This window comes from Lotus japonicus, chromosome 4 (genome assembly GCF_012489685.1).
Source record: "Lotus japonicus ecotype B-129 chromosome 4, LjGifu_v1.2".
NCBI classification, from domain to species: domain Eukaryota; kingdom Viridiplantae; phylum Streptophyta; class Magnoliopsida; order Fabales; family Fabaceae; genus Lotus; species Lotus japonicus.
In genome coordinates, this window is record NC_080044.1 from 1,054,661 (window position 1) to 1,080,701 (window position 26,041).

Consider the following 26,041-nt stretch of genomic DNA (forward strand, 5'->3'; position numbering starts at 1 on the left):
AAATTAGAAGTGAGGATCAAGAGTTAAGTTAACATGTAATTTGTACCCTGCACAACATGAAAACTTGCAGTTACCTTAAACACTTGGCCTATGAGGTGACATATGTGCCTGAATTCACATTTGTTGATGACAAGGTAAAGGATAATGTTCGAATTGTGATATAATACCATTCATGTGTCATTTATTCAATGACTTAAGCGGTCTAGATTGTAAATTGTGGGTGCAATTGCTACCACATCATAAAACTACACATTGATATTCTCCAATTTGTTGTTTTTTCATCTTTCTTCAATTGACATGATTCTAGTTCTTTAATCTCTCTAAGTTCATGTTCATTTGGACCTATAACTTTGTAGAGTTTAATCATCTGAACTTGAATGTTGAGCCTATTTATCGGGATGCTTGTGGTCCTTTGTGATGCATGAGAACTCTCACTTATTGTTAAGTTTTACGGAGTTCATTTGTCCTAGAAAACATACACCTTGAAGTTTATTGTTTTGCATGAGTGTGTTTCTAGTGTGGTTCATTCATGTTTGTTAAAGACTGCTAATATCAGCTTACTGCAGATAATTAAGCGAGAAAATGTGATCAGTGAGGATCCTTTGATGTTAAGTAACCGTTTACTCACTTCTCATTGTTGATGCTATTATTATAGTTTAGCTCTTTAACTTGGGAATAAAAATTATTCAAATCGATCAGGAACGAGAAGTACAGAGTAAAAGGAAAAAATCCTGGGTTTTATTTTTTATTGTTAAGCGGTAAAAAACTGCCTGCAATCTCCAGGTGAAACATGAATGAGGTTGCAGATTTTGATAAACTTAGATTTCTAAAGTAGTTGATTCATATTTGCTAGGAAGCATATTTAGTTTGAGGTTGCATGTCACTTTCTTTACTGTCATTTTAAAAAAAGGATATGAAGCTTCCCTTTAAAATGTTTGTGGCGCTTTTGTACCACTGCTAATTCATGTCATAAAATAGCAGTTTTTGTCTAAATGTGATTTGGGAAATTTCCCAAGCAAAGCCAAACATGAATCATTCCAACTGGAACTAACCTTGCAATAAAATTTTTAATATTGCCACGAGTTCCTAAACAATGCATCAATAGTTCAATACCTTTCGGTTATATATATTTTTTTTAAGTTTATAATAATATCACAGAAAGTCCGGATCTGATAGAATCATGGGTTTGAAACTCCAAAATATTCCACACATGCCATGCAATTCCAATTTCCTTTGTAGACTATTTGCATATTCAAATATTGGTTGGCTGAATTTGAAGCAAGCATTATTAATACTTATGAGTAATGCCCGCCTGGTTTATTCTAAATCTCAGCTCAAAACTTAGAAAGCATCTCTATATAACTTTGTTTACATTGATGCATTTTTATAAGCAATAATTCATTGATATTTCTTCTATGTTTTTTATTCTTCGAGTTTATAATATAAACAGATCCAAACAATTGAGGCTAGAAGACATAAACATCAGTTTCAAACTCCTAACTCTTTCCCTGATCATACCATGGAGTCCCAATCTTACTTTCTTGTTATTACTTCACTCATATTCACTCTGCTTTGGCTTGCACAGATTTATAAGCAGAAAATCAAAGTGACAAGCACTGCGGTTCATAAACTGCCACCGGGGCCATGGAAGCTGCCTCTAATAGGGAACCTTCATCAAATGGCAGCAGCAGGATCACTTCCACACCATTCTTTACGAGAGCTAGCCAACAAATATGGACCTCTGATGCATCTTCAACTTGGTGAAAGTTCTACAGTGGTTGTATCATCTCCGGATATGGCCAAGGAGATAATGAAGACACATGGTCTTGCTTTTGCGCAGAGGCCAGAACTCCTTTCTCCCAAAATTTTGGCCTATGGATCAACTGATATTGCCTTTGCTCCATATGGTGATTACTGGAGACAGATGAGGAAGATATGTACATTGGAGCTTCTGAGCGCCAAAAGGGTTCAGTCTTTCTCCTTTATTCGAGAAGATGAGGTGGCTAAGCTCATACAATCCATTCACTTGTCTGCATCTGCTGGTTCACCATTCAATCTTTCTAAGAGTGTTTTCTCTTTGGTGAACACCTTTCTTTCAAGGGTTGTGTTTGGTAAAAAATCTGAATGTGAAGATGAACTTTTGTCCTTGATCAAGAAAGCAGTGGAACTGACTGCAGGTTTTGATGTTGCTGAGTTGTTCCCATCATTTAAACCGCTTCATCTCATAACACGGATGGAAGCTAAATTGGAGAACATGCACAAGAAGTTGGACAAGATTTTCGACAGCATTGTCAATGAGCATCAATCAGACCATGGAAAGGGTGAAAATCTTGTTGATGTTCTTCTGCGCATGCAACATAGTGGCAATCTCTATATCCCAATCACAGTCAACAACATCAAAGCCGTGATATGGGTTAGTAAATCTCATAATCTATCATGAAATTCTTGAGTATATTACAAGCATAAGCATGGGTTTACTTTTTCTGCAAATGCAATTATCATGTGGTTTTTGTTATGATGACTAGTTATTTTCAACATATATCCAGGACATAATCGCTGCAGGGACTGATACATCAGCAACTGCACTGGAGTGGGCTATGGCAGAGCTGATGAAAAATCCTAGAGTGAGGGAGAAGGCACAGGCTGAATTAAGAGAAGCTTTCAAGGGAAAGAAAACTATTAACGAGACTGACCTATGTAAACTTAGTTACTTGAAGTCTGTGATCAAAGAAACCTTGAGGTTACACCCGCCTGCTCCTTTATTGGTCCCAAGAGAGTGCAGGGAAGCATGCAAGATTGGTGGATATGAAATACCTGTTAAGACCAAAGTGATAGTAAATGCATGGGCACTTGGAAGAGATCCCAACCATTGGTATGATGCAGAGAAGTTTATACCTGAAAGGTTTCATGAGACAAGTGTTGATTTTAAAGGGAATAACTTTGAGTACATCCCTTTTGGGGCAGGAAGGAGAATATGTCCAGGCATTTTACTTGGCTTAGCTAATATTGAGCTTCCTCTTGCTGCATTTCTCTACCACTTCGATTGGGCACTCCCCAATGGTATGAAATCAGAGGACTTGGATATGATAGAAACCTGGAGCTGCAGTAGGGAGGAAAAATAACCTGTATTTGATTCCAACTCCATAAATATTTCCGTTCATCCTTATGTCAATGCCAATTAAACCTCTTATTTCCTCCTTCTTTTTCCATTTCATTCTTGTAAAGTTTGTCGAGTAACATAGAGGTAGTGACAGCCACATTTGTGCTTAATGAATTGAGGATGGTTTGGTCAATATTTTATTTTCAAGTACTACTATTGGTGGAAACTAGGTGCAGAGCACCGGTGCTCCCTTATTAAGAACCGTTCGATCGAAGAATCTAATAATATTCTTTAGATGAGTGGTTATGATTGATTTAGAGATAAAAGGGTAAAAATGTAATATCTTTTCTCTTTTATTAATTAAAAAATAAAATGAAAGTCCATAATATCTCCTCATCTTCTTCTGGTTCATCTTCATCTTCTTCCCCACTTTCAATCTACTAAATCTAATTTAAAGTTAATTAACAACAAATCAATTTGGCCATCGTTAAACTGAGTCGTCGCTGAGATCAGTGAATCACCGCCCCTGAACCTCCTTCACCAAGCTTCAACCTCGAATCTCTATCCTTGCTTCAGTCACTTTCACCTTTGCTAAGGAAATAGAAAAATAGGATAAAAAACAATCTATTTAATCTTTGAAAGATGAAATTCACAATCAATTTAATTCTTGAAAGATGTAAAAAGGCCAACCTATTTTAGTTCCTGAAAGAATAAATTGAAATTTGGGTCAATCTTTCAAGGACTATTTTGCATGTTTTCATAGTAGGGAGACGGAAGTGACCGACTCAATATCTTTCAGGCACTAAAGTGACTATTCACTTTTTTAAATGATACAAAACGTCCCTTTACATATGTGGCGGTTTTTTACCACGATTAATTCATGTCATGAAATAGCAGTTTTTGTCCAAGTGTGATTTGGGAAAATTCTCAAGGAAAAGCAAGCATGCTAGGACATTGTTAGAAAATGTATGCAGTTGTAGATATGGAAAAAATAAACTAATCCGACTACAATATTTGATATTCAGATGTACCTCATTCAACTGGAATCAACCTTGCAATTGAAATTTTAATATTGCCACGAGTTCCTATACTAGTATGCAACAATGCATCAATACATGAAGAATATCCCCACTCTTTGCAGAGTTACATATTTTTTATTATTTGACTTTCTAAGAATATCCCAGATGCCATTTAATGTTCTAAATACCTTTATAAGATCATCGCTTCAAACTTCTAAATATTTCACACATGCCCTGGAATTCCAATTTCCTTCATGGATTGTTTGTATTATAAACAGTGGTTGGCTGAGTTTGTACTCTTTAAGTAAGCATTATTGCTTATTAGTAATACCCACCTGGTATATTCTAAACCTCAGCTCAAAAATTGGAAAGCATCTCAATATATACTAAGTACTTCGTTTACTTTGATACCTTTTTTTATATACAATAATTCATTAGTACTTCTTCTATATTTTTTTTCTTTTGAGTTTATAATATATAAGCCGATCCAGACAATTGGCTAGAAGACATATAACATCAGTTTCAAATTCCTAACTCTTTCACTGATCGTGCCATGGAATTCCAATCTTCCTTTCTTGTTATTATCGCACTCCTGTTCTCACTGCTCTGCCTTGCAAAGATTTATAAGCAGAAAATTAAAGTGAGGAGCACTGCGGTTCATAAACTGCCACCAGGACCATGGAAGTTGCCTCTAATAGGGAATCTCCATCAACTTGCAACAGCAGGATCACTTCCACACCATACTTTTCGAGATCTAGCTAACAAATATGGACCTCTAATGCATCTTCAATTGGGTGAAAGCTCTACAGTGGTTGTATCATCTCCTGATATGGCGAAGGAGATCATGAAGACGCATGATCTTGCTTTTGCGTCGAGGCCAGAACTCCTTTCTCCTAAAATTTTGGCCTATGGATCAACAGATATTGCCTTTGCTCCATATGGTGATTACTGGAAACAAATGAGGAAGATATGTACGTCAGAGCTTCTGAGCCCCAAAAGGGTTCAGTCTTTCTCCTTTATTCGAGAAGATGAGGTAGCTAACCTCATACAATCCATTCACTTGCTTGCATCTACTGGTTCACTATTCAATCTTTCTAAGAGTGCTTCCTCTTTGATAAACACCATTATTTCAAGGGCCGCGTTTGGTAAAAAATCTGAGTGCGAAGATGAACTTTTGTCCTTGATCAAGAAAGCAGCGGAACTAACTGCAGGTTTTGATCTTGCTGAGTTGTTCCCATCATTGAAACCTCTTCATCTAATAACTCGGATGAAAACTAAATTGGAGAACATGCACAAGAAGTTCGACAAGGTTTTAGACAATATTGTAAACGAGCATCAATTAGACCATGGCAATGGTGAAAATCTCGTTAATGTTCTTTTGCGCATGCAACAAAGTGACAATCTCGATATCCCAATCACAGTCAACAACATCAAAGCCGTGATATGGGTTAGTAAATCTAATAATCTATCATGAAACTCTTGAGTATATTTATGTTACAAGCATGAGCATGAGTTCACTTTTGATGCAAATGCAATTATCATGTTGAGTTTGTTATGATGACTAGTGATTTCAACATATATCCAGGACATAATCATTGCAGGCACTGATACTTCAGCAACAACAATAGAGTGGGTTATGGCAGAGCTGATGAAAAATCCAAGAGTGAGGGAGAAGGCACAGGCTGAATTAAGAGAAGCTTTCAGGGGGAAGAAAACTATTAACGAAACTGACCTATGTGAACTTAGTTACTTAAATTTTGTGATCAAAGAAACCTTGAGGTTACACCCACCTGCTCCTTTACTAGTCCCAAGAGAATGCAGGGAAACATGCAAAATTGGAGGATATGAAATACCTATAAAGACTAAAGTGATAGTAAATGCATGGGCACTTGGAAGAGATCCTCAACATTGGTATGATGCAGAGAAGTTTATACCCGCAAGGTTTCACGAAACAAGTGTTGATTTTAAAGGGAATAACTTTGAGTACATTCCTTTTGGGGCAGGAAGGAGAATATGTCCAGGCATTTTACTTGGCTTAGCTAATATTGAACTTGCTCTTGCCGCATTACTCTACCACTTTGATTGGAAACTCCCCAATAGTATGAAACTAGAGGACTTGGATATGATAGAAACCTATGGAGCTGCAGCGGGAAGGAAAAATAATCTATACTTGATTCCAACTCCATATAATTATGCCCTTCATCGTGATTTCAATGCCAATTAAGCCTCTTATTTCTTCCTTTTTACATTACATTCTAGTAAAGTTTGTTAAATAACAGAGGTAAAAATTGTTGATAGTGTGCCTATAGTAGCTGCAATTAAGAGATGTTCAGTTTTTAAGAGTTTGTTTCTCTGAAAAAAAATCAAAATGTTATCCCTGAGAATTTTTTTAATTAAATTAAGTCATTTTTGCTTACGTGTCTTCAATTTTGATCAGTTAACGGTTCAGTGATGAGCCTAATCAGTTGCAGGGGACCACGTGTATTTTTTTGCATCAGTTTTAATCAAGTTTTAAATCATATTTCAGTCCCTCCTCTTCCACCACCATCTTTTTCTTCTTACGCCTCCATCTTCTTCCTACTTGTGAATGGGTACGAAAGAAATCCCTTCTTGCATCACTCCTTCCTTGGATTAGTAAACTACTATCGAAAATTCGTGGAGGGTTCTTCAAGGGCCCTAACCGATAGGAATCAAGGATGAGTCTCTACATCTATCTTATATCTGTTAATTTAGGATTAAAAAGGCTTCGGGAAAACAATGAGATCTCAGACTTTCCTGAAAGCTTAGTAAGGGAGTCCTAAGTAAAATAGCCTTATTCAATTCAATGATTTTTGACTGAATACTCGAAAGAATGGACAACCCACGGGGTCACTCTTTCCTTAAAGACTCATGTTATCGTTCACGCTTCCCGGCCAGAGATTATTACCTATGAATTTCGTTACTAATTTTTTCACAATTATTTTCTACGAATTTTGCTTCAATTTTGAGTAAAATTTCAACATATCTATATTGCAGGTAATTCCGCAAATAATTAGTGCACTTATTCTATTTTTCCTTTTAACATTTTTTAGTCATTCCTTTTTTTATTTCCTTTTATCGTGATCATTAAATTTGTTATGCAAGCGTTTCTTGTCGGGTTGTGGTTTGGATTTTGAGTGGTGATAGAACCTTGGAGGTTGATGATTGAGTTTAATCTTATAAATTATTGGATTTTTGTCGGAAAATGAGATTTTATTCATTGAATCTGGGCTGGGCCCAAAGGCACTCTTAATTAAGATTTTTTTTAATGTGTAGTTTCTTAAGATCATGTTGGACTTTTGACCAAAAAAAAAGATCATGTTGGACTTAGTCATACCCTTGTTAAGTTATAATTATTTCTCCTATTTTTTATACCAATTATTGCATTGTGATTCCCTCACTATATAAAATTGTGTGCAGTTATTAAACATTGCCTTTAAGCAGACCAAATAAATAGAACTCATTAAACAGTAAATAGAAACAATGACTTAGAGCTCACCTGGCGACTTTGGCCATGACTATGTGTAATCAATTACTAATATATGTATATAGGCAGTTCCCATCCAACATAATTTTTGTTGTTAGAAAATTAGATTGATGGCTGTTGGTGGAAAACTTGGAATCATATTCATATAATAAAACTTATTTCATTTGGTGCATGATATTTTGTATATATAATATCTTGTGATTCTTCATTTCTTGTAATAACTGAGTATATAAGAATATCATTGTGACAACTCCAAACTCATCCCCTCTTTTCATGGAACTCACACCTTCCTCCCTGGTAATTACCTCACTTCTCTTCTTGCTTCTTTGGCTTGCAAAGATTTCTATGCAGAGAATCAAAGGGAAGAGTGATGTGGTTCATAAGTTGCCCCCAGGGCCAAGGAAGTTGCCTCTAATAGGGAACCTACATCAACTGGCAGTGGCAGGAACACTTCCACACCATGCTCTTCGAGATCTAGCATGCAAATATGGACCTCTAATGCATCTTCAACTGGGAGAAATTTCTGCAGTGGTTGTATCATCCCCAGATATGGCAAAGGAGATAATGCATACACATGATCTCACTTTTGCGCAGAGGCCAGAACTACTTTGTTCTAAAATTTTGGTTTATGATTCAGGAGATATCATATTTGCTCCATATGGTGATTATTGGAGACAAATGAGGAAGTTATGTAAAATAGAGCTTCTGAGTGCCAAAAGGGTTCAATCTTTCTCCTTTATTCGAGAAGGTGAGGTGGCTAAGCTCATAGAATCCATCAAGTTATCAGCATCTTCAGGTTCACCAATCAATCTCACTAAAAAAACTTTCTCTTTGATAAGCACCTTTGTTTCAAGGGCAGTGTTTGGTAAAAAATCTGAGTGTGAAGATGAACTTATATCTTTGCTCAAGAAAGGAGTGGAGCTGTCAGGAGGTTTTGATATTGCAGATTTGTTCCCTTCGCGAAAAGGTATACATTTCATAACTGGGATGAAATCTAAGTTGGAGCATATGCACAAGGAGCTGGACAAGATCTTAGAAAACATCATCAACGAGCATCAATCAAACCAAGACAAGGGTGAAACTCTCGTTGATGTTCTTCTGGGTATACAACAAAATGAAGATCTCGAGTTCCCAATAACAAACGACAACATCAAAGCTGTGATATGGGTTAGTAAGTCTATCATAAATTTATTATTATTACGTATTGTCAAGTTCAAATGAAAATTGATCAACAACTAGTCTTTGTTTTTGTTTGTCATGATGACTATTTGTTCCAACATATTGTATGTGGCTCAGGACATGTTTGGTGCTGGGACTGATACTTCAGCAACGATAATAGAGTGGGCTATGTCAGAGTTGATGAAGAACCCAAGAGTAATGGAGAAAGCACAAGCTGAAATACGAGAAGCTTTCAGGGGTAAGGAAACGCTTGACGAGACTGATGTACATAAACTTAGTTACTTGAAATTAGTGATCAAAGAAACCATGAGATTACACCCACCTGGTGCTTTGTTGCTCCCGCGAGAATGCAGGGAACCGTGCAAGATTGGTGGGTATGAAATACCTATCAAGACTAAAGTGATAGTAAATGCTTGGGCACTTGGAAGAGATCCCAACCATTGGTATGATCCTGAGAAGTTCGTACCTGAGAGGTTTCATGACACAAGTGTTGATTTTAAAGGGAACAACTTTGAGTACATCCCTTTTGGGGCAGGAAGGAGAATATGCCCTGGCATTTTACTTGGCTTAGCTAATATTGAACTTCCTCTAGTTGCATTACTCTACCACTTTAATTGGGAACTCCCAAATGGAATGGACCCTGAGGACTTGGACATGAATGAAACATTTGGAGCTGCTGTGGGAAGGAAAAACAACTTGTATCTGATTCCAATTCCATATAATTATGCCCTTCACTGTGATGCCAATGTCAATTGAACCTTACTTTTTTCCTTTTTTTTCCATCTCATTCTAGTAAAGTTTGTGGAATAAACTTTGGTCCATTGTTTTTTTCTATAGGCAAATGTTAGTTGTTAGAAATGTTAGTAAATTAATCCCTCCTCCGGGTTCGAACCCGGGACCCTTCACCCCACCCAACCATTATGTCCCTAGCTCTTACCACTTGAGTTATCCTTCGGGGACAACTTTGGTCCATTGTTTGCTCATGGCAAATCCAATTTTCTTTTAAACTTCTACAGAAAATTCTAAAGGAGAATGAAATAAAGCAGGTGAGAGTAAATGATGGAATGGGAGAAGAAAAGAACGAAAGTCTTGACAATATAAATCAAAGCAAATGAACGAAAATCCTGCACAGTGCCAACCTTGAGAGCCCGATTGCAATCAACAATAGTGATTTGGGTTATAGTATGTTTGCCATAATGTAATTCTATTTGAGTCTTTGAGATCACCCACATATATCTATAATTCCCTACATTAATCAAAGAATTTTTGGAAATTGAAGAATTCTACAATTGATTCTGAAGTCAAAATTAAAGCATGTTCATATCATAATCAACTCTGGCACTCAGAAGCTTCTCCCATAATTCTTTTTGGTTATAGAATCAGCAGTAGAAGGATTTCCAAGCATGCACTATGTGCAATAGAATTGATTCTCAACTAACATAAGCTGATGCAAACATGCTACAAGTATGTTAATAAATCAATGGTATCACTTATTCTGCTAGGATGCAAACATTTTAACATATTCAACATTATCCAGGACATATTTGCGGCTGGAACTGATACTTCAGCAAAAGTACTAGAGTGGGATATGGCAGAAATGATGAGAAATCAAAGAGTAAAGAAATGGGCACAAAGATGAAATTAGGCAAGCTTTTAGAGGAAAAGAAGCAATCCACGAGACTAACCTGGGCGAACTTGACTACTTAAAGGCAGTGATCAGAGAAACCTTGAGGTTACACCCACCTCTTCCTTTGTTGCTTCCAAGAGAATGCAGAGAAGCATGCAGGATAAGTGGATATGAAATACCCAGCAAGACTAAAGTCATAGTCAATGGATGGGCACTAGGGAGAGATCCAGAGCACTGGTGTGAAGGATGCAGCTTTCAACCAGAAAGGTTTCATGATGCTTCTATCGATTTCAAAGGCCCTTGATTGAATACATCCCTTTTGGGGAAGGAAGGAGAATGTGTCCAGGCATTTCATTCGGTTTAGCCAATGTGGAGTTTGCTCTGGCCAAATTACTCTACCACTTCAACTGGGAACTCCCAGAAGGAAAGAAACCAGAGGAGTTGGATATGGATGACAAATTTGGAGCAGTGGTTGGAAGGGAAAACAACCTTCACTTGATCCCCACTCCTTACAATCCTTCTATTCATGATAATAGCAAATGAAGCAATTGCAGCTCCTGCAAAGTCGCTCCCTTTCACTAAGTTTTGGCCAGACGTGTTTGTTTCCTAAGCTGGGCAGTGTATTCTAATTTGGTAAAATGGCAAAAGAAAATGTTTATAGGATAAAATAACGACACCAGAATACCTCAGCATCAAGAATCAAAGAAAAATATGAATACAATAACCACAAAAAGGAAAACGTACAAAATTTGCTTCATTCAGATTTAAGAGTTGATAAATATAAAGGGTACAATTTATGCTCCTGCACTGTCACTCTCATCCTCTCACCTAAATCACTCATTATTATTTATTATGATATATTTAGTAAAGGAATCTTTTATTGAGATCCTATATCCTAAAAATAATATAGGACCCGCAGGAACAACTAAGCTGAGGTCCAGATGGTCAAATTACAAATGATTGTGGTTCTTTCTTCTATCTAAATGGGTGTAGATCAAGGGTTTATATACATTAAAAGAAGAGAAAAAATATTCTGTTGACTACCAAAATTGGATGACTTCAATATGCCAACATATCCAAAAGGAGTCAGAGCACAGGCATGAAAGTACTTCTCCGCCTAATACCATAAACTTACCTTGAGAAGAAACTAAATGAAAAGTTCAGGCATTCAACACCTCACCAATTGTGCAACTGCGAAGTAATGCTTTTCTCAACAGGATGATATTGTGTGTGCATGTATCTCCTAGCTTTCTCAGAACCAGGCTGCTCAAGCCACTGGTCATATAAGCCTTTAATAACAGGATTGTCGAGTGGTGGGGCTACCCAAACCTAGCATTATAAGGAAATTAACAAAATCATTCCCTGTTTATGAACAGAATAACAAATTCCTGAAAAATTATTCACAAACTAACCACTTCAAAGAAAGAACAAATTAATTACTTCCACAGCTAATCAGCGTGTAACTTAAGATAATACTTACATTTTGCATATAAACCGATTCTAATAATTGACTCAGTTCTTTAACAGATTGCCCTGACTTCGGTTTAATCTGACCTCCCCCATTTAAGCAACCTGCTTTGATGAGCATTCTTGATCAGTTCGATACCAACCCACTTTTCTGGGCCTTCTGAAAATATTAATATTGAAAGCACAGAAAAAACCAAATAAACAAGATTCCAGATAAAGGGAAAAAAACACAGTACCTGAAGGGCATGCCATGATTTCAAGGAAATGATAATCACATTTCCCAATTTTAAGTTTCCGTACAATGTTTTGCAAGTTTCGGAAACCATAACAGAGAGCAAATTTCAACACTGTTTTTCCCTCCACCTGCTTAGATAATATGACATAGAATAGTTAACAAAAGAGTATACTCTTTAGGGTAGGGTAGTCACGAACTAGGACAAATACTCTCTACAGTAATGACAATATCAATCAAAGCTTTTTTACACTAGGTGACGTCAGCTATAAGAAGCAAACTACATCATAATATTCTTTCATCCTCATGAATAAGGCAAATGATAGACCATATAAACATAATAACAATTCAAATATTCTTTGAAGGAAAATAGCTACATATCTGCTATTATGCAAAAGGTGTCTCAATTGTTCAATTGTAGACCCAACACAGTCAAACACTGTTATAAATAGCCTATTCTTAGCTGGAATAGGATAGAATCTAATGTAGGATAAAGTCTCCAAATACCAAATAATAATAATAATAAATAACCCCAAATCAAAGCACTGATTTTAAAATTGGAAGCCTAAATAACATCACTCAAACTAATATCCCAATCAAAATCACAATATGGCATGGCATTGTATATAGAATTTAATATATACCCAGAGAAAAAAAAAACTCTAGCTATACAGGATGGCAAGCCCCTGAATTAATCTTCAACTTATACCCCAACCTTCATGACAGCAAGCAAATGTTGAGGGTGCGGGGAAATAATCATGGACTTTTATTCATATCAGAATGATGAATTACAAGAAACAAAAAGATAAAACTAATAACTAACATATCACCCCTGGAAAAACTGCTGAAAATCTGTCATTAAGCAATGGTTCTTATAAAAAACAAATACTGCCCAAATTGCCATTATGCATAAATACTCAACACTCCTATATTTAGATCCAACGGTCCTAGGTTCTGATAATCACAAGCGTAAAAATAATGAAGTTCACAAGAACTTGCCTCCAGAGTAACTTCCTGAAAATCTGAATTTCTAATGTTCCTGAAGTTCAAAGGCTCATCAATCTGTTTCCCAAAAAGTGTTTTAGCAGCATATCGGAAAATTGTTTCTGCATAACCTCCAGAGCTTCCATGGACCCCATACAGGTGTCCTTCTTCATTAATATTTGTTATCCTGCAAGCATCACACTGTATATGAACACCTCGTTTGGCAAACACATGAAATTAAACGATGGAAGCGGCAGTTGGTTTCTTACAGTTTATCCAGTGGAGGCTCCTCTAAGCTTATAAAATCAACTTCTTTTGACTGTAAGAGTGAACCCAAATATGTATTAACATATAAGTGAAAAGTTTCACGAAATAGTAGGGAATGCAAGAAAACTTCTAACCTGAATTAATTCCAAAATCTCTCCAGTTGTCAACACCGAATCTACCTCCGAAATCATATTAATTTCACCTTCATGCCCTTCATCATGGGACTCCAATTGGAAAACAAAATCATCCCTAGAAGCCTCAAGCTTTTTATCATAACAAGGCATCACTGTCACATGGTAAACTTCTTCTGGCCTGTTAAAACAATTACACAATCATTTCACTAAGCATATCACTTTGCAAATAAGTATCATGGGTCATGACTCATCATCAAAAGATAATGTGACCCCCCACAATTTCATGGTAAATGTATGTGTTTTGCCCCCTGAAGCTATAAATTGAATTAAAACACAACCTTAGTCCCATATCTTTGCATGCATAGTGCTTGATGATTGCTCCCATTGTTTGCTGGGGACTTTTCACTGATGAAATGTGAGGTAGTGCAAAGGACCCAAGTTGCTTTTCTGCATAGCATATCCAACCTGCAAAGAGATGTTCATGTCAATAACCAAGGTCAGTTTTTTTACTCCTATACTCATCCCTAAACCAATTGTGTACATTGAAAAGTAATTCTGCTCCCCCAGACCATATTTCTAAATCTAAAATCATATAGCATGAAGCAGTCACAACAGAAGCGACGAGCCATGTCAAAAAACACAAATCATAGTCGATACAACATCCTGAACTAAAACTGCTAAAGACAGAATAAAAAATTATATAGTTTCATTTCTCCAGATCTTCTGCGTAAGTTCAAACACATGCCAACTATAACCCCTAGACATGTATCTGCTGATAAGTTAATATTTCATGTAATTTTTTATACACTACATTGTGTTGTGTTCTTACACTATGGATTTTGCTGAGTCATTATGCATGTGACTTCTATACCTGGGCAAGCTGATGCAATCATAGGTAGGCTTGATTTACTCCTCTCATCGTCAACCAATTGACTCTGTCTGTATCTTGTGACAAATTCCACACAAGATTCAACAAGGGTCAAATCTCTACTGCAACTTGTATCAAAAATTGCCTTCACGCCCAAAGATTTAAAAAATCTTGTCAGCTTTTTGAAAGCCTGAAATATCACAAGGTTTACTCTCAATCCAAGGAGAACAAGAAGGTAGGAATTTTCTTTCAATAAATTATTTCAAAACAGAACCTTATTAAAATTAAAAAATAAATTATGAGTGAAAGGAATGTCCAAAGTGTCACCTGAAGTGGAGAAATGCCAAAATGAACTGCAATAGAAGCCCTTGACTGGGGAGAAAGGGAGACAATAACAGTTTTTCCTGTATTAATATTGGACAGAAACTCGTCCAAGCTTTGCTTCTCCAGCATAACTGTCTCTGCTGATGTGACACATCCACTGCATTACCAGATAAATAAATAAATTATGATTCTATAAAAGACTTTCCCTTCATGGCCTTAAAAAGAAGTGGAGAACAATCAGCATCAAGTTTTTAAGGAACCATTTAAGCACCCCTACTGGGAGAAAGGACTAGATCAAACCACTTACTTTCTATTAGCACACTTGTCAGATGTCAGCAGCTCAAACTCATTAAATAACAATTGGAGTTCTTCATATTCTTAAATTCCAATAGGGCCCAACAACATACTAATGCCACAGAACCAGAACCCGATAGGTTCGAATTCATCCCCAAATAATGTGACCTTTCTTGTTTTTTCAAGTAGAAATTCGTCGGATTGGCACAGGTGAAAATAGCAGAAAGGTATAGCCTAGTTCGGTTATTCAAGACTATATAGGTTGCTAATTATAGAAAACAGGCAATCACAGGTCACAGCTGTAGGACATAATGTATGGTGCAAACTCTGATTGGAACAAAACACAACTTCAAAACCTTTTCAACAAAAAAAACCCCAAGGATTAACTGTTACAGGATAACGTAATTACTACAGGTGACTAGTTAGTTTTCTTTCTTCTCAGACAGTTATTACAGTTTCTTTCAATAGCTTCCAATTATAGTGTTGGGCAGGACTGGATTGTATACCATGTGATCCAGCATAACAGAATCGAGGTTTAGACGTCAAATTTTCCATTTTCATTTCTTCGCGTTAATTCACTTATTCACTTCACAAAGGGAAGTTGATCAGATACGACACGTCAAAACTCAATGAAGAAATTTACAGAAGCCTATTTTATCCAGTTTCTCTACTCTTTCATTTCGCTTTTGATCACTAGATGTATATATTCCTCTCCAATATTTACCTGACTAATAGACTTAACGACATTAAGATTCATAGAAATTCCCTAGTAATTCTATTTTTCCCCAATAACAAGAAGCCACAAAGTATTGCATAATAATCAGGAAACAGTTAGTTAGTTACAGAGGTTGTAAGCTTCTACTCTTGCACTACAGTATCATGTGTATATATGCATATAATATATATATATATATATATAAGGAATCATAAAAGAGTATACCTGCATGCCAAACAGTCCTTGAGTGAAATTTTAACAGGTTCTGACTTGAGTTGTTTGTTGGCAATTGAGACCTGCAAAATGAATGATCCAGTTAGTTAAACAAACAAACATTCAAAAGCAAGGGATGGTTAAATAAATTAAGGGAAATGAATACAATACAAACCTCGACTTTATCGGGCTTTTTCAATCCCTTGAGGGAGACTATGCATGCCTGTGAGGGAGCAATGAAATCGTTGAGATCTCCAATTCGAAGGGCTGGTGAGAATTTCTCCGACATGTTCGGAGAGTGGCTAAGGAATTGAAAGTTTTTAGGGTTTTGATTTGAAGGGAAGGGAATTTGTGGGGAGAATAAGATGAAGAGAACGCCAAAACTGAATAAGTAAGTGATTTTGTTTACAAAAGAGGACCTAAACCGACCTAACTTAATTTTACCGGTTTTTTTTTAAATAAAGTTAAAAAAAACAATTTACTAACAAAAATAATATTGTTTAAAATAAATTTATCCAACATGGGGTTTCTAATGGTGACAGATTACTTTCCGTCACAACTTATAGTGACGGTCTCTATCGCAACTTGTAGTGACGGTATACCTTCCGTTAGTCAAATCCAAGGACCATGCAGCTCCCGCCAAAGCTAGAAAAGCCGCAAGAATAGTTGATCCAGCCCCGACTTTCCGTCTCAAACGCGCTGACAAGGATTTTATGAATTAATTTTTTTAATTTTTTTTGATAAATAGTTTTATTTATTTTAAAAACACTCATTTTATCGTGAGTTTCTAAAATTTCACCCAGCTCATGCATGGGTGAAATATTTAGACATCTAAACATTGCAGACATCTCAGTTTTTTTCTTTTTATCACATATATCATATACGACATTCATTACTTCTCTCTATTCTCTTTGATTTTTACTCTAAGTATTCATTAGTGTCTGCATTATGTGATGTAAATGAGTCATTTCACTCATATAATGTGTGGACTTTATGGTAAAATATGGATCTCATCAAGATCAAGCTTTGGTTCTTGTCACGGATCCGGGCTTGAGTAGACTTATTGCATGCGGATGCTATTGTGCCTAGTTTGAGAGGGTGTAGTTTTCGTTTTTGTTTGTTTTGTTTTTCTTTATTTTCGAGGCTCTACCCCGATTTAGGATAAAAAAAACTGAACCAGATATTAAAAATGTGAGAAAATTGAAATGATAAATGATAGTTTCTTGGGGATGAGGTTTACCCATGTTGCTTTAACCATGGGGCTGTGAAGTTCCCTCTCCACAGTCTTTCACGTACAGCTAAAAAGCACCATTTCTTGACCATTTATAGAAGAATAAAAGCCATTTTGGCATGGTAAATTAATTTACTTTCACATCAAGAGATAGAACAACGAGAACATCAGCTATTTAAAGAGACGCAGCCCAAAACAAGTACTGACTTCATTTCTTTCTTCACTGTAAGAAAAGAAATCACTTCATATTTGATTCATGGGAGAAACTCAAACTTGCATGAGCCATGGCCTGCCATTGAACAAAAACAAAGAGATATCAGTTGCAATGCTAATATTTCAAATCATATTAGTAATGTCTCATGAACAAAGACATTTGGTATTGAATATTGTCTCACATAAAGCACTGAAACAACTTATAATATTGAGTAATCTAAGGTCATATCTAAAAATGAGTCATGGGAGATTATTTAGAACACTTACTTGGGTCAAGATCAGTGGTGATTGCAGCAGAATTGAAATAGCAAGAAGCTCCTTTGTGCTTAAACCTCTGATAGTAATTGTTGAAGGCATAAGAGGCATGGTCCCTCAAGGTATTTGGAAAGTAACAGGGATGGTTCACTTGAATCTTGCTGCAATTCGCTCCACCTTTGCCACAAGCCCAATCCAGGGCCCTTTGCAGCTCCTCATCTAGGGTCTGCTCATCAGCTATGCACCATTCCAAAAATTCTCCTGAAATTTTCTAATAACTCAGGGTCAAATAAGACATTTCATGAATCCTTTTCATTTTAGTATAACTCAATTTGAAACAATGCTAATCAAAATCATTAGCAGAACACAACAATAGATGAGTCAATGCTGATTTTACCAGATGCTTGAAAAGATAGGGTCAAAAGAGGCAGAGCAATCAAAATTTTGAGCATGTGAGAAGTCATTGTTCTTCAGGAGCTTCTCAGTATCTAAATTTGAACTATGTGCCATACAATAAAGATAAATATTCTTATATGTGTTACCCTCTTTATATAGTGTTGTTATGTAGAGGAAAAAAAACTCAGACTATGATGAAAATATATTCTCAAAGGCTGAGACATGAAGCTGTGGTCCTACGCTCCTTTTGTTCCTTCAGTATTACACTAACTGGAAACTTTTTCTCTGTAGAATGTCTCTATCACCATGATTATTTCATACTAGTTTTTTAGCTTTTCTCATAGAATCTTAGATATGGAGATTTTAAATATGGTACCTACCTCAGATGTTTTTTTATTTATATACTGATGACTTGCCAAAGAAGAGTGGATAAATGCACATGGTGCAAGAAGTAGTTGGGGTAAATCTTTTAGATGAAACAATTCAATTTTGTAGAAAGTAAAAATTTGGTTCTAGTAGAAGTAAATTATTTTAGTTTTTCCTGTGTACAGAGTTAATTTTAAGATCTGAAACACAGCATGGATCAAATTTTGATTTTAATGTTCATTGTACAAGCCAGGTCCACTATAAGCATTTTTTCCTTTTACCGTATTCTAGATGACCAATTTTCCATGCAAGGTATAAAAGACTAAAAAAGAGAAGTTAGGATCCCTACAGGAATTGTAAATAAAGAAGTGATTCCTTTTATTTGTTTATATCATGTCTTGCTTTTTCTTTGGCTTAAAGGAGAAAGATAAATATCTTGTGATGGATTGGATCATGTGTAAGTATGTATTATAGAAGCATGAGCAAAAGCTTATGTCCTGTTTTGAGCATATATAACAGACAACCCCAAAATTTGAAAAGCATACACAAGAAAATGTTTTTTCAGGCACAAGACTAGAAGCCCTCTCAATTGGTTTCTGCCAAAGAATGTCATATGAGTGATGAGGTCCTCAGCTACACTTGAAGCGCTTCTTACTTCCAGAAAAGATAGCACCTAGCCTAAAAGTTACAACAAAATTTGAATGTTTTGAGTTTTGCAACTGTTGAATGGAACATCACAAGTAAATCTTTCTTTATGCCATATGATAGAGAGGAACACATGAATTATCCATTTCTGATATAAAAACCAGGAGTCCATACTAAGCCCTTCCACATCCCAAGTTCTCTCTAGTTCAATTATTTATCTCATTTCCCAACATGGACCTTTGCTCCCTCAGGTGTTAAATCATTAGAAATTAAGATCCACAATGAAGGATTTCTTTTTGTTAAAATTGATGCCAAGTTCTACATCTTTCAAGCATTTCCTGTACCAAATAGGGTGAGTTATCTCTACCAGTTGTTGGTTGGTTCATGTGCAACACGTTTGATTCCATTTAAGAAAAGTTGAGTTTGAGTTTTGTGTATGGAAACCCCCTCATTTGAAGAGGTGGTCGGCTGGTCGCACTATAATATAGATGTTTTCGACTCAAACAAGATTGCATCACATGTATGATACATGTGCAAAGACAAAAAAATAAGTCATATCTATAGCCTAGAAGTATGTAGAAAAGCCTGCGAATGTGTGAAAACATTTTACCCGTCAGACTTCAACACCTATAAATATGTTATAATGCTTCAAAATGCAGCAATTTGAGCAGTAGCTCCTAAACCAGCCACTTACTATTTGATATCTTGTATTACTTTCTTCTTCAAACAAATAACTCTTTTATGTAAGTTATGTTGCAAACACGTGGATAGGGCCTGCTCTTAAAAATATAACATGGTACAATGATATCCAAGTGAGAAAGGTAAATGAAGAACCAGACATGTGCTCCTCTGAGACTGAGACTCAAGAAAGGGACCACAAGCCCAGGCAAATAGTTAAGAAACTGATCAGACTTGCTTGATTGATGAAAAAAATTGTTAAACTATATTTCTCAAAATAATAAAAATGGTAAAGCATTACAGAAAATTGGTAAAAAAACACACACCTTTTAGCAATCACCATTAAATTATATACAAATGACAATGGTATACCTAAGTGAGGTTGGTTGGACTTAGTTTGTCTCATACCCAAACAAACAGAAAAGACAATTTGGATTCATTAAGCTTTGAAGTCATCTTCAGTTTGTTATATTTGGTAAACCTTGTTGCATGAAAACAGTGTACTTGTTCAAAGGGATCTGTTCTTGTATGTATGCATGTATTTTATTCATTTAATTAGCCAGCACAATCTATCTTCTAGTTCCTTCTCATCTGATGACTAGCAGATCATTGATAACAAGATGCAAACGACCAATGCTGACTAAGTCCATGTTTGAATATACAGTAGAAAATCACAGTAGTGAGGCTAAAAATCATGGTAGATAGTCACAGAACCTAAAAAAAAGTTGTTTTTGTCCAGTGTTATTTTGGCTTCACCGTGGTTTTCCACTTTATATCCAAACATACACTGATTAAGAAACATACACAACTTGATTTTATAGGATGTGTACGTCGATGGATCATAACACACAATCTAAAACACGGTAACTTAATAAACTACACCTTATAACATTCCTGCAAAAGTGATGATGAGGCTTCCTACCGCAAAACCAAACACACTACTAGAAGGAATCAGAGGAACCTAAACTGGCCTAGAGAACTAGACCGATGGTTCATACATAGACATTCTTAAACTCACCAAAACTTCTGAACAGCCCTCTAGTTCATGCTATTTCCAACCTATCATTGAATCATTCAATAGCACCACCCAGTCACCACCACTTATAAAAACACCAGATAGCAAATAGCAAATAGCAAATGAGACTAATATAGCAAATGGCAATGCTAATCAATGGCTTGGTACAAAAATAAAAGAGACTGTTATGTTTACATGATTAGGTATTACACAATATGAAGCTAGATTACTACACAAGTATACATGCTACAGGTGAAGAGAAGTGTCAACACCAGTATCAGAGTCAGAGCCAAGATCCCAATCATAGACATTCTTCCATGAAGCATGCAAAGGTTGTGTTTGTGCACAATCTGCTGCAGGGTACAAGTTCATCAAAACTGGTGTCTCAACAATGTTGCTGTCCTTGTCCTCCTTCATCATCCCCTTAGATGTGGGCCACAGAGAAAGAGAAACATGAGGAGGTGACGTCAACCTTGTTTTCTTAGTGGGATTGGTAGAATTGAAATGTTGAGGTTCAGTAATGTTGAGCATTTTCACCAGCTCTCTCTTCTCCCTCATTTCTTTCACTCTTTGCAACTGCATAAACCTCTCTTGCAGAAGAGCAATGGAAGAGTGAACGAGCACAGTGGAGTCATGCATCTTCCTATTCATTATGGTAGCCAGTAATGAAGATTGAGCTCTAAGAAGCTATGCATTGCTTTAGCTATGTATTTATAGAGTGAAATATGACATGGTTGAGATTTTATAATGCCATAAATTATTTGCGTTTTTAGTCTCTCGATGAAATTCTTAATGATTAAAAAAGCGAATGAGAATCGGCAGATAAGTTGCAAAGTCCAAACAAAAGATGTTGATTGGCTAATCTATGTGGGGGAGCAATTGCATAACAGCATAAGTATAATATATCTTCTTTTTCTATGGTGCAAAGAGGCAAAAGCATTGGTAATGCAGAAAGGAGCTAGTAGAATAGTCCAAGGGAATGTCGGAAGTAGCACATGGAAGGGTGTGTTTGGAGGAATAATGAGTCCACCGGTGCTCTGTTCCAAAAGGCCTCTACTTCACCTTTGGGGTAAGTGGGGCTTTGTTTGGATATCATATATATAATGAGTAATGACTGTGTTTGGGTAAATAGTTTGATTAAGAGCTTATTTATAAACTAATTTGATAAACTTATTGAAGAATAATGATTATTGAACTCCAAGAATCCACAACATTCAATTCAATCGACATATGCGTTACGCGGGGGTTATGGACTCCTACAAAATTTGCATTCGAAAACACATGTGTTTAGCGACTGTCGAAAGCTCCCGCTAAACATGTTTTATGCTTTTTTTTACATTTCGCATTTAGTGTGGTAGTAGAAATATATCAATTGGATATTGCGGATTCACGTGTTCTACATATAAGCATATGCTCTTATTCATAAGTTAATCTAAACAACTTATGAAAATAAGCTCAAAACAACATACATGTGGGCTATAAGATATTTACATAAGCTCTCTTAAATACTTGTAGAATTGTTTATACTATAAGGTAAGTACATATAAGTTCTTCCAAACAGGACCAGTTTATTTTCCTTTCCTTTTAGATTTATTTCTGTCTTCCTGATATTCTTCTAACTTCTTCCTTTTGTTGGGAGAAGAGGAAGCTGAAGAATTGGGGGCAGTGTAGGAGCATTAAGAAAAGGATTATTAGGAGAAAGGAATAATAGTGGCAAATCATCATGTTTTGATCAAACAATTATGTATGACAATTGACAAGGACAAACATACCAACATTCTTCTCTCTCTCTCTCTTTTCATCTCTCTATGCAAGTTCTTTGTCTTGAAGTGTTTGGATGAGAATGGCATGCAGAAGTGAAAGCTGCAGATACAACTAATACTTGGATTGGATGCTTCTTTTATGCACCAGAACCCCCTCTCCCCCTATCTTATTATTTTGTATTAATTTGTCTAGTTCTTTGAAGCTTGAGAGTTGAGACAAGTATTGATTATAGTAGACTCCAATATAGGCCAAGCGTGCATTAAAATTCCTACTTTCATTGGTCATTAATAGTATGTTTGTAAACTTACAACTATCTAGATTCAAATAGAGTCAATTTTAATATATAAATGAGAATGAGAAGTTACTTCTAGTATGTCTTCATAAGCTTTTCTTTGTTCTGTATCAATTTTGGCACAGAGAAACTAGTCACAGATGTGCCTGCCCAAAACTAATTTTAGTTACAGAATCGATTATAGAAGAACTTTGAAATAAGATTTTGATCGAGTCGATTAAAACATATCCATATTGGCAAACGTATAAGCATAAAATTTTGGTGAGCAAATTCTACATGATCCTTAGCTATGAATGTGCAGATGGTGGAGTTATCAGTAACAGTAGCATGGAGTGATGGCTGTTCAGTGCTGTTATAACTTGTACTGCGCAATGCCCTATAAAGAAAAAAGCACAATTGGTTCTGAGTTTGAATGGACTAGCTCAGAAGAGTTTAAGTGACACCAAAATTATCAAAACACAAAAAAGGTGACTTTTTTTAGCAAAATGCGTAATGAGTAATGACGATGCTACTAGGCTACTAGCAGTCAAATTGTTAAAGTTTCCACAGCTCATGATGCACATCTGAGTGCATTATTGGGGATGATTATGAATATGAACATGATTGGAATGTGCTTCTTTTTAAGTTCATGTCTACACATGCGGCCAAATGTGTTAAGATATCTGTTGTGTGGGTTTCTTTTCAAATGACAATGATCATCAAAAAGTAGCTACCATTAGTTTTGGTCATGGTGCCAAGTTTTGTCTTTCTTTTCATATTAACAATGCATTGAGAGGTATTTGGATTTATGAAGATGGAAAAGAATCCCTTTAAAATAAATTTTTTATAAAGTAATGAAATAAAATTGTAGTTATATTGAATTTTGATTACAGCTCACTCTTGTCCCACAAAAATATGCTTGTGCTGACACAGGGTTCAATCAGAGCAGGCCTGGGACTCACATTACATTTTAGATAGATTTTTATGAGTTTGGGAAATGTTTGTGCCCACAGCCCACTAAATATTGAGTTTAACTAGAGGTGTCAATTTGGCCCATGGCCCTAGCTAGGGCCCGCTTACCAAGCTCCAATTATAGCCCTAACATTTTTAGTCCACCAAGCCCCAGAGCTTTAATTTTTAGCAAACCAAATGAAATATAGATTTATCTCCAGTTTAACTCACAGAAAGTAGCTTGAAGTTAATGATGTGCAATTTATGAACTAGTTTCTGGAGATAAATAACATCCAAAATCCTAAAGGAAATGCTGAATGAAATACTTGAGAGAATTCAATGTGCTGCATATGAGCCATTAATAACTTCAATCAGACAAGATTTTGAAGAACAAGAGAAACAGAATACCAGAATGTTTCAAAATTGTAGCAGGTATTATTTCATTATGTTCAATGAAAGATGAAAGATTGGCCTGTTTTGAAGTTTGACTGGGATAGAGGAAGTGTCTAATCCATGTGTGAATTCTCTTTACTAAGCTTTGTTCCCTTTCTTGGTAAAAGTCCTTATTAAGTAATTGACCATATTTAGTATCTATCATGGAGTTTAGTAACATGTGGTATATTCATCCTCCATTACAGAACAACACAAAATTGAGGCAAAGAATAGGGGTTAAATGTCAAAAGTGATTGAAATCAATATCATCATCAACTATCAACAGACAAGTGAGAAAACTATGTACATCCAAATGCCTTAATTAGTGTCTAGACAAACCTTGGCTAGCTACTAAGTTAGCTTCAGGAAGCATGTTCACACCTTAATTAGGCTTGCAAGAATACATAATTGGACCACAAGGATTTAAATCATGATACTAGAATTGCCTCTATTAGTTGGCCTCAACTTACATAGAAAGGAAATTTTTGTATTTATGATCAATTAAACTACAACTGCAGTTGAGTAGAAATAAACCTCTTTATTAATTAGATGACCATGTTACCTTTTTTATATTGTGTTTGCACACTGCTCAGACATAAAGTTCAGAAGACTACAATTTGGGTTTACTTTTATTTTTTCTTGCCAGAAGATGTATTTAGTTATCTACATTAAGTTCCCCTGCTTGCAACTTGTTATCCTAGAATGTAAAAAAAATAAAACAGCAGCATCATATTCACTTTAATTATGTAAACCTTACCATTTTATGATGTGCAGACGTGCAGAGGGATCTTGAAAAAACTTTATGCATTTGTACACTCTTTTTCTTGTACCAGGGACTTTAGAGGATATAATTAAAAGTTAAAACAATTAAATACAAATATCCTTCTTTCTCTGCCGTTAACATGACTTGTGCTTTTCCTTTTTGTCTCAAAAAGATAAAGAATTGCTTACTAAGTGCGCTTTGAATTTACCTATTACACAAACTTTTCTGATATAAAGAAGGCAACTGGGAACATCCATTAACACTTGGAATCAATGAGAGTAAAAATGATGTCTAAAAGTAAAATGTTATGATTTCATTTTATGTTGTGGTACTATAAGGCAACGAATTTTGTGGCGTAGCAATGCAAGACGTTGCCTTATGATCAAAATGTTGTAGCGACTATGATGAACACACTTCAAGTTTTTAATTTTAAAATTTTGAAATTCTATAGCAAATGATCGTACAATTTTTTTTTGATAAGTAGGAAAAATACATGATCGTATAATTTATGTACACCTTAAATAAATATGAATTAAATGAAAGACTTTTTTTAAAAACTTAAATGAAAGACTTAAAACATTGGTTTTTTTTTTAATAAAGGTAAGTCATTCAAGCAAGGATAGAAGCAATTCTTTCTTGATTTTAAATAAATATTTCCTCAAATATAGAAGATTGTCATGGTGGCCATTTGCAATAACCTGTGGAGAAATATATAAATGGTTGTTGTAGAAATAGACGAAAGAGGGAGATAGACAAATGCGTCTGAGAAGAAAGTTATAAAGTATTTCAAATAGTATTTTGAATTTAATTTTTAAAATGGAACTTATTCAATCTAAGTAAAACATTTACAAATATATAATTAGCTAATTGTCCTTGTAGCATAGCTCAAGTGGTAGGAGCTGGGGAACATATAGATTGGGTAGAGGGAGGTCCAGGAATCTATTCATGGCGGTGCAATTTATCTTTCCGATGTAAAAAAAAAACTAAAATTCGAGAACACAAAAGCATCCATATGTTTGTTTGTAAAAAGGCACATGACGAAAGAGAGCATTAAAAGGTCTCTTATAACTTGGCCATGGAAATTAAATTTTTTTTGAAAGATAAAGAATTAATGGTTTAAAGGTCAAACAATC

General features: G+C 35.6%; 6 protein-coding genes and 1 pseudogene across 6 annotated transcripts; 4 read left to right on the forward strand and 3 right to left on the reverse strand.

Annotated features, from left to right (window-relative positions):
* Window positions 1–14: 14 nt before the first annotated feature.
* LOC130711513 (cytochrome P450 71D8-like) lies at window positions 15–3,394 on the forward strand. The gene is given in 3 exon segments (XM_057561179.1): window positions 15–2,413; window positions 2,547–3,094; window positions 3,096–3,394. Coding segments are annotated over 3 exon segments (1,494 nt in total). The 5' UTR covers window positions 15–1,519; the 3' UTR covers window positions 3,148–3,394.
* A 1,003-nt stretch (window positions 3,395–4,397) lies between these two features.
* Window positions 4,398–6,533, forward strand: LOC130710083 (cytochrome P450 71D8-like). The gene is made up of 2 exons (XM_057559236.1): window positions 4,398–5,566; window positions 5,705–6,533. Exons 1-2 carry the CDS (start codon window positions 4,673–4,675, stop codon window positions 6,341–6,343), a joined length of 1,533 nt encoding a protein of 510 aa, XP_057415219.1. The 5' UTR covers window positions 4,398–4,672; the 3' UTR covers window positions 6,344–6,533.
* A 1,268-nt stretch (window positions 6,534–7,801) lies between these two features.
* On the forward strand, window positions 7,802–9,848 carry LOC130711333 (cytochrome P450 71D8-like). Its single transcript, XM_057560900.1, has 2 exons — window positions 7,802–8,791; window positions 8,921–9,848. The coding sequence occupies exons 1-2, from the start codon at window positions 7,898–7,900 to the stop codon at window positions 9,557–9,559; spliced, it is 1,533 nt and encodes a 510-aa protein (XP_057416883.1). The 5' UTR covers window positions 7,802–7,897; the 3' UTR covers window positions 9,560–9,848.
* Window positions 9,849–10,283: 435 nt separating this feature from the next.
* On the forward strand, window positions 10,284–10,973 carry LOC130710629 (desmethyl-deoxy-podophyllotoxin synthase-like; annotated as a pseudogene).
* A 194-nt stretch (window positions 10,974–11,167) lies between these two features.
* On the reverse strand, window positions 11,168–16,318 carry LOC130711334 (protein NAR1). Its single transcript, XM_057560901.1, has 11 exons — window positions 16,104–16,318; window positions 15,941–16,011; window positions 14,710–14,863; window positions 14,386–14,572; window positions 13,853–13,979; window positions 13,515–13,692; window positions 13,383–13,432; window positions 13,129–13,300; window positions 12,134–12,260; window positions 11,911–12,002; window positions 11,168–11,759 (listed from the first exon to the last, which is right to left on the reverse strand). The coding sequence occupies exons 1-11, from the start codon at window positions 16,215–16,217 to the stop codon at window positions 11,607–11,609; spliced, it is 1,425 nt and encodes a 474-aa protein (XP_057416884.1). The 5' UTR covers window positions 16,218–16,318; the 3' UTR covers window positions 11,168–11,606.
* Window positions 16,319–16,438: 120 nt separating this feature from the next.
* LOC130711335 (glucan endo-1,3-beta-glucosidase 12-like) lies at window positions 16,439–18,141 on the reverse strand. The gene is made up of 3 exons (XM_057560902.1): window positions 18,025–18,141; window positions 17,640–17,888; window positions 16,439–17,448 (listed from the first exon to the last, which is right to left on the reverse strand). The coding sequence occupies exons 1-3, from the start codon at window positions 18,089–18,091 to the stop codon at window positions 17,414–17,416; spliced, it is 351 nt and encodes a 116-aa protein (XP_057416885.1). The 5' UTR covers window positions 18,092–18,141; the 3' UTR covers window positions 16,439–17,413.
* A 2,832-nt stretch (window positions 18,142–20,973) lies between these two features.
* LOC130710630 (uncharacterized) lies at window positions 20,974–21,378 on the reverse strand. The gene has a single exon (XM_057559959.1). The coding sequence runs from the start codon at window positions 21,376–21,378 to the stop codon at window positions 20,974–20,976; it is 405 nt and encodes a 134-aa protein (XP_057415942.1).
* Window positions 21,379–26,041: the final 4,663 nt, after the last annotated feature.

Excerpts from the sequence above, each read along its gene's own strand:
- LOC130710083 (XM_057559236.1), top strand. The coding sequence starts at position 4,673 with ATGGAATTCCAATCTTCCTTTCTTGTTATTATCGCACTCCTGTTCTCA. Across the intron at positions 5,567-5,704 it reads ACATCAAAGCCGTGATATGG|GACATAATCATTGCAGGCAC; the intron begins GTTAGTAAATCT and ends ACATATATCCAG.
- LOC130711333 (XM_057560900.1), top strand. The coding sequence starts at position 7,898 with ATGGAACTCACACCTTCCTCCCTGGTAATTACCTCACTTCTCTTCTTG. Across the intron at positions 8,792-8,920 it reads ACATCAAAGCTGTGATATGG|GACATGTTTGGTGCTGGGAC; the intron begins GTTAGTAAGTCT and ends TATGTGGCTCAG.
- LOC130711334 (XM_057560901.1), bottom strand. The coding sequence starts at position 16,217 with ATGTCGGAGAAATTCTCACCAGCCCTTCGAATTGGAGATCTCAACGAT. Across the intron at positions 14,573-14,709 it reads TTGGCATTTCTCCACTTCAG|GCTTTCAAAAAGCTGACAAG; the intron begins GTGACACTTTGG and ends GTGATATTTCAG. Across the intron at positions 13,980-14,385 it reads GATTGCATCAGCTTGCCCAG|GTTGGATATGCTATGCAGAA; the intron begins GTATAGAAGTCA and ends ATCTCTTTGCAG.
- LOC130711335 (XM_057560902.1), bottom strand. The coding sequence starts at position 18,091 with ATGACTTCTCACATGCTCAAAATTTTGATTGCTCTGCCTCTTTTGACC. Across the intron at positions 17,889-18,024 it reads CCTATCTTTTCAAGCATCTG|GAGAATTTTTGGAATGGTGC; the intron begins GTAAAATCAGCA and ends AGAAAATTTCAG. Across the intron at positions 17,449-17,639 it reads CACCACTGATCTTGACCCAA|GCCATGGCTCATGCAAGTTT; the intron begins GTAAGTGTTCTA and ends GTTCAATGGCAG.
- LOC130710630 (XM_057559959.1), bottom strand. The coding sequence starts at position 21,378 with ATGAATAGGAAGATGCATGACTCCACTGTGCTCGTTCACTCTTCCATT.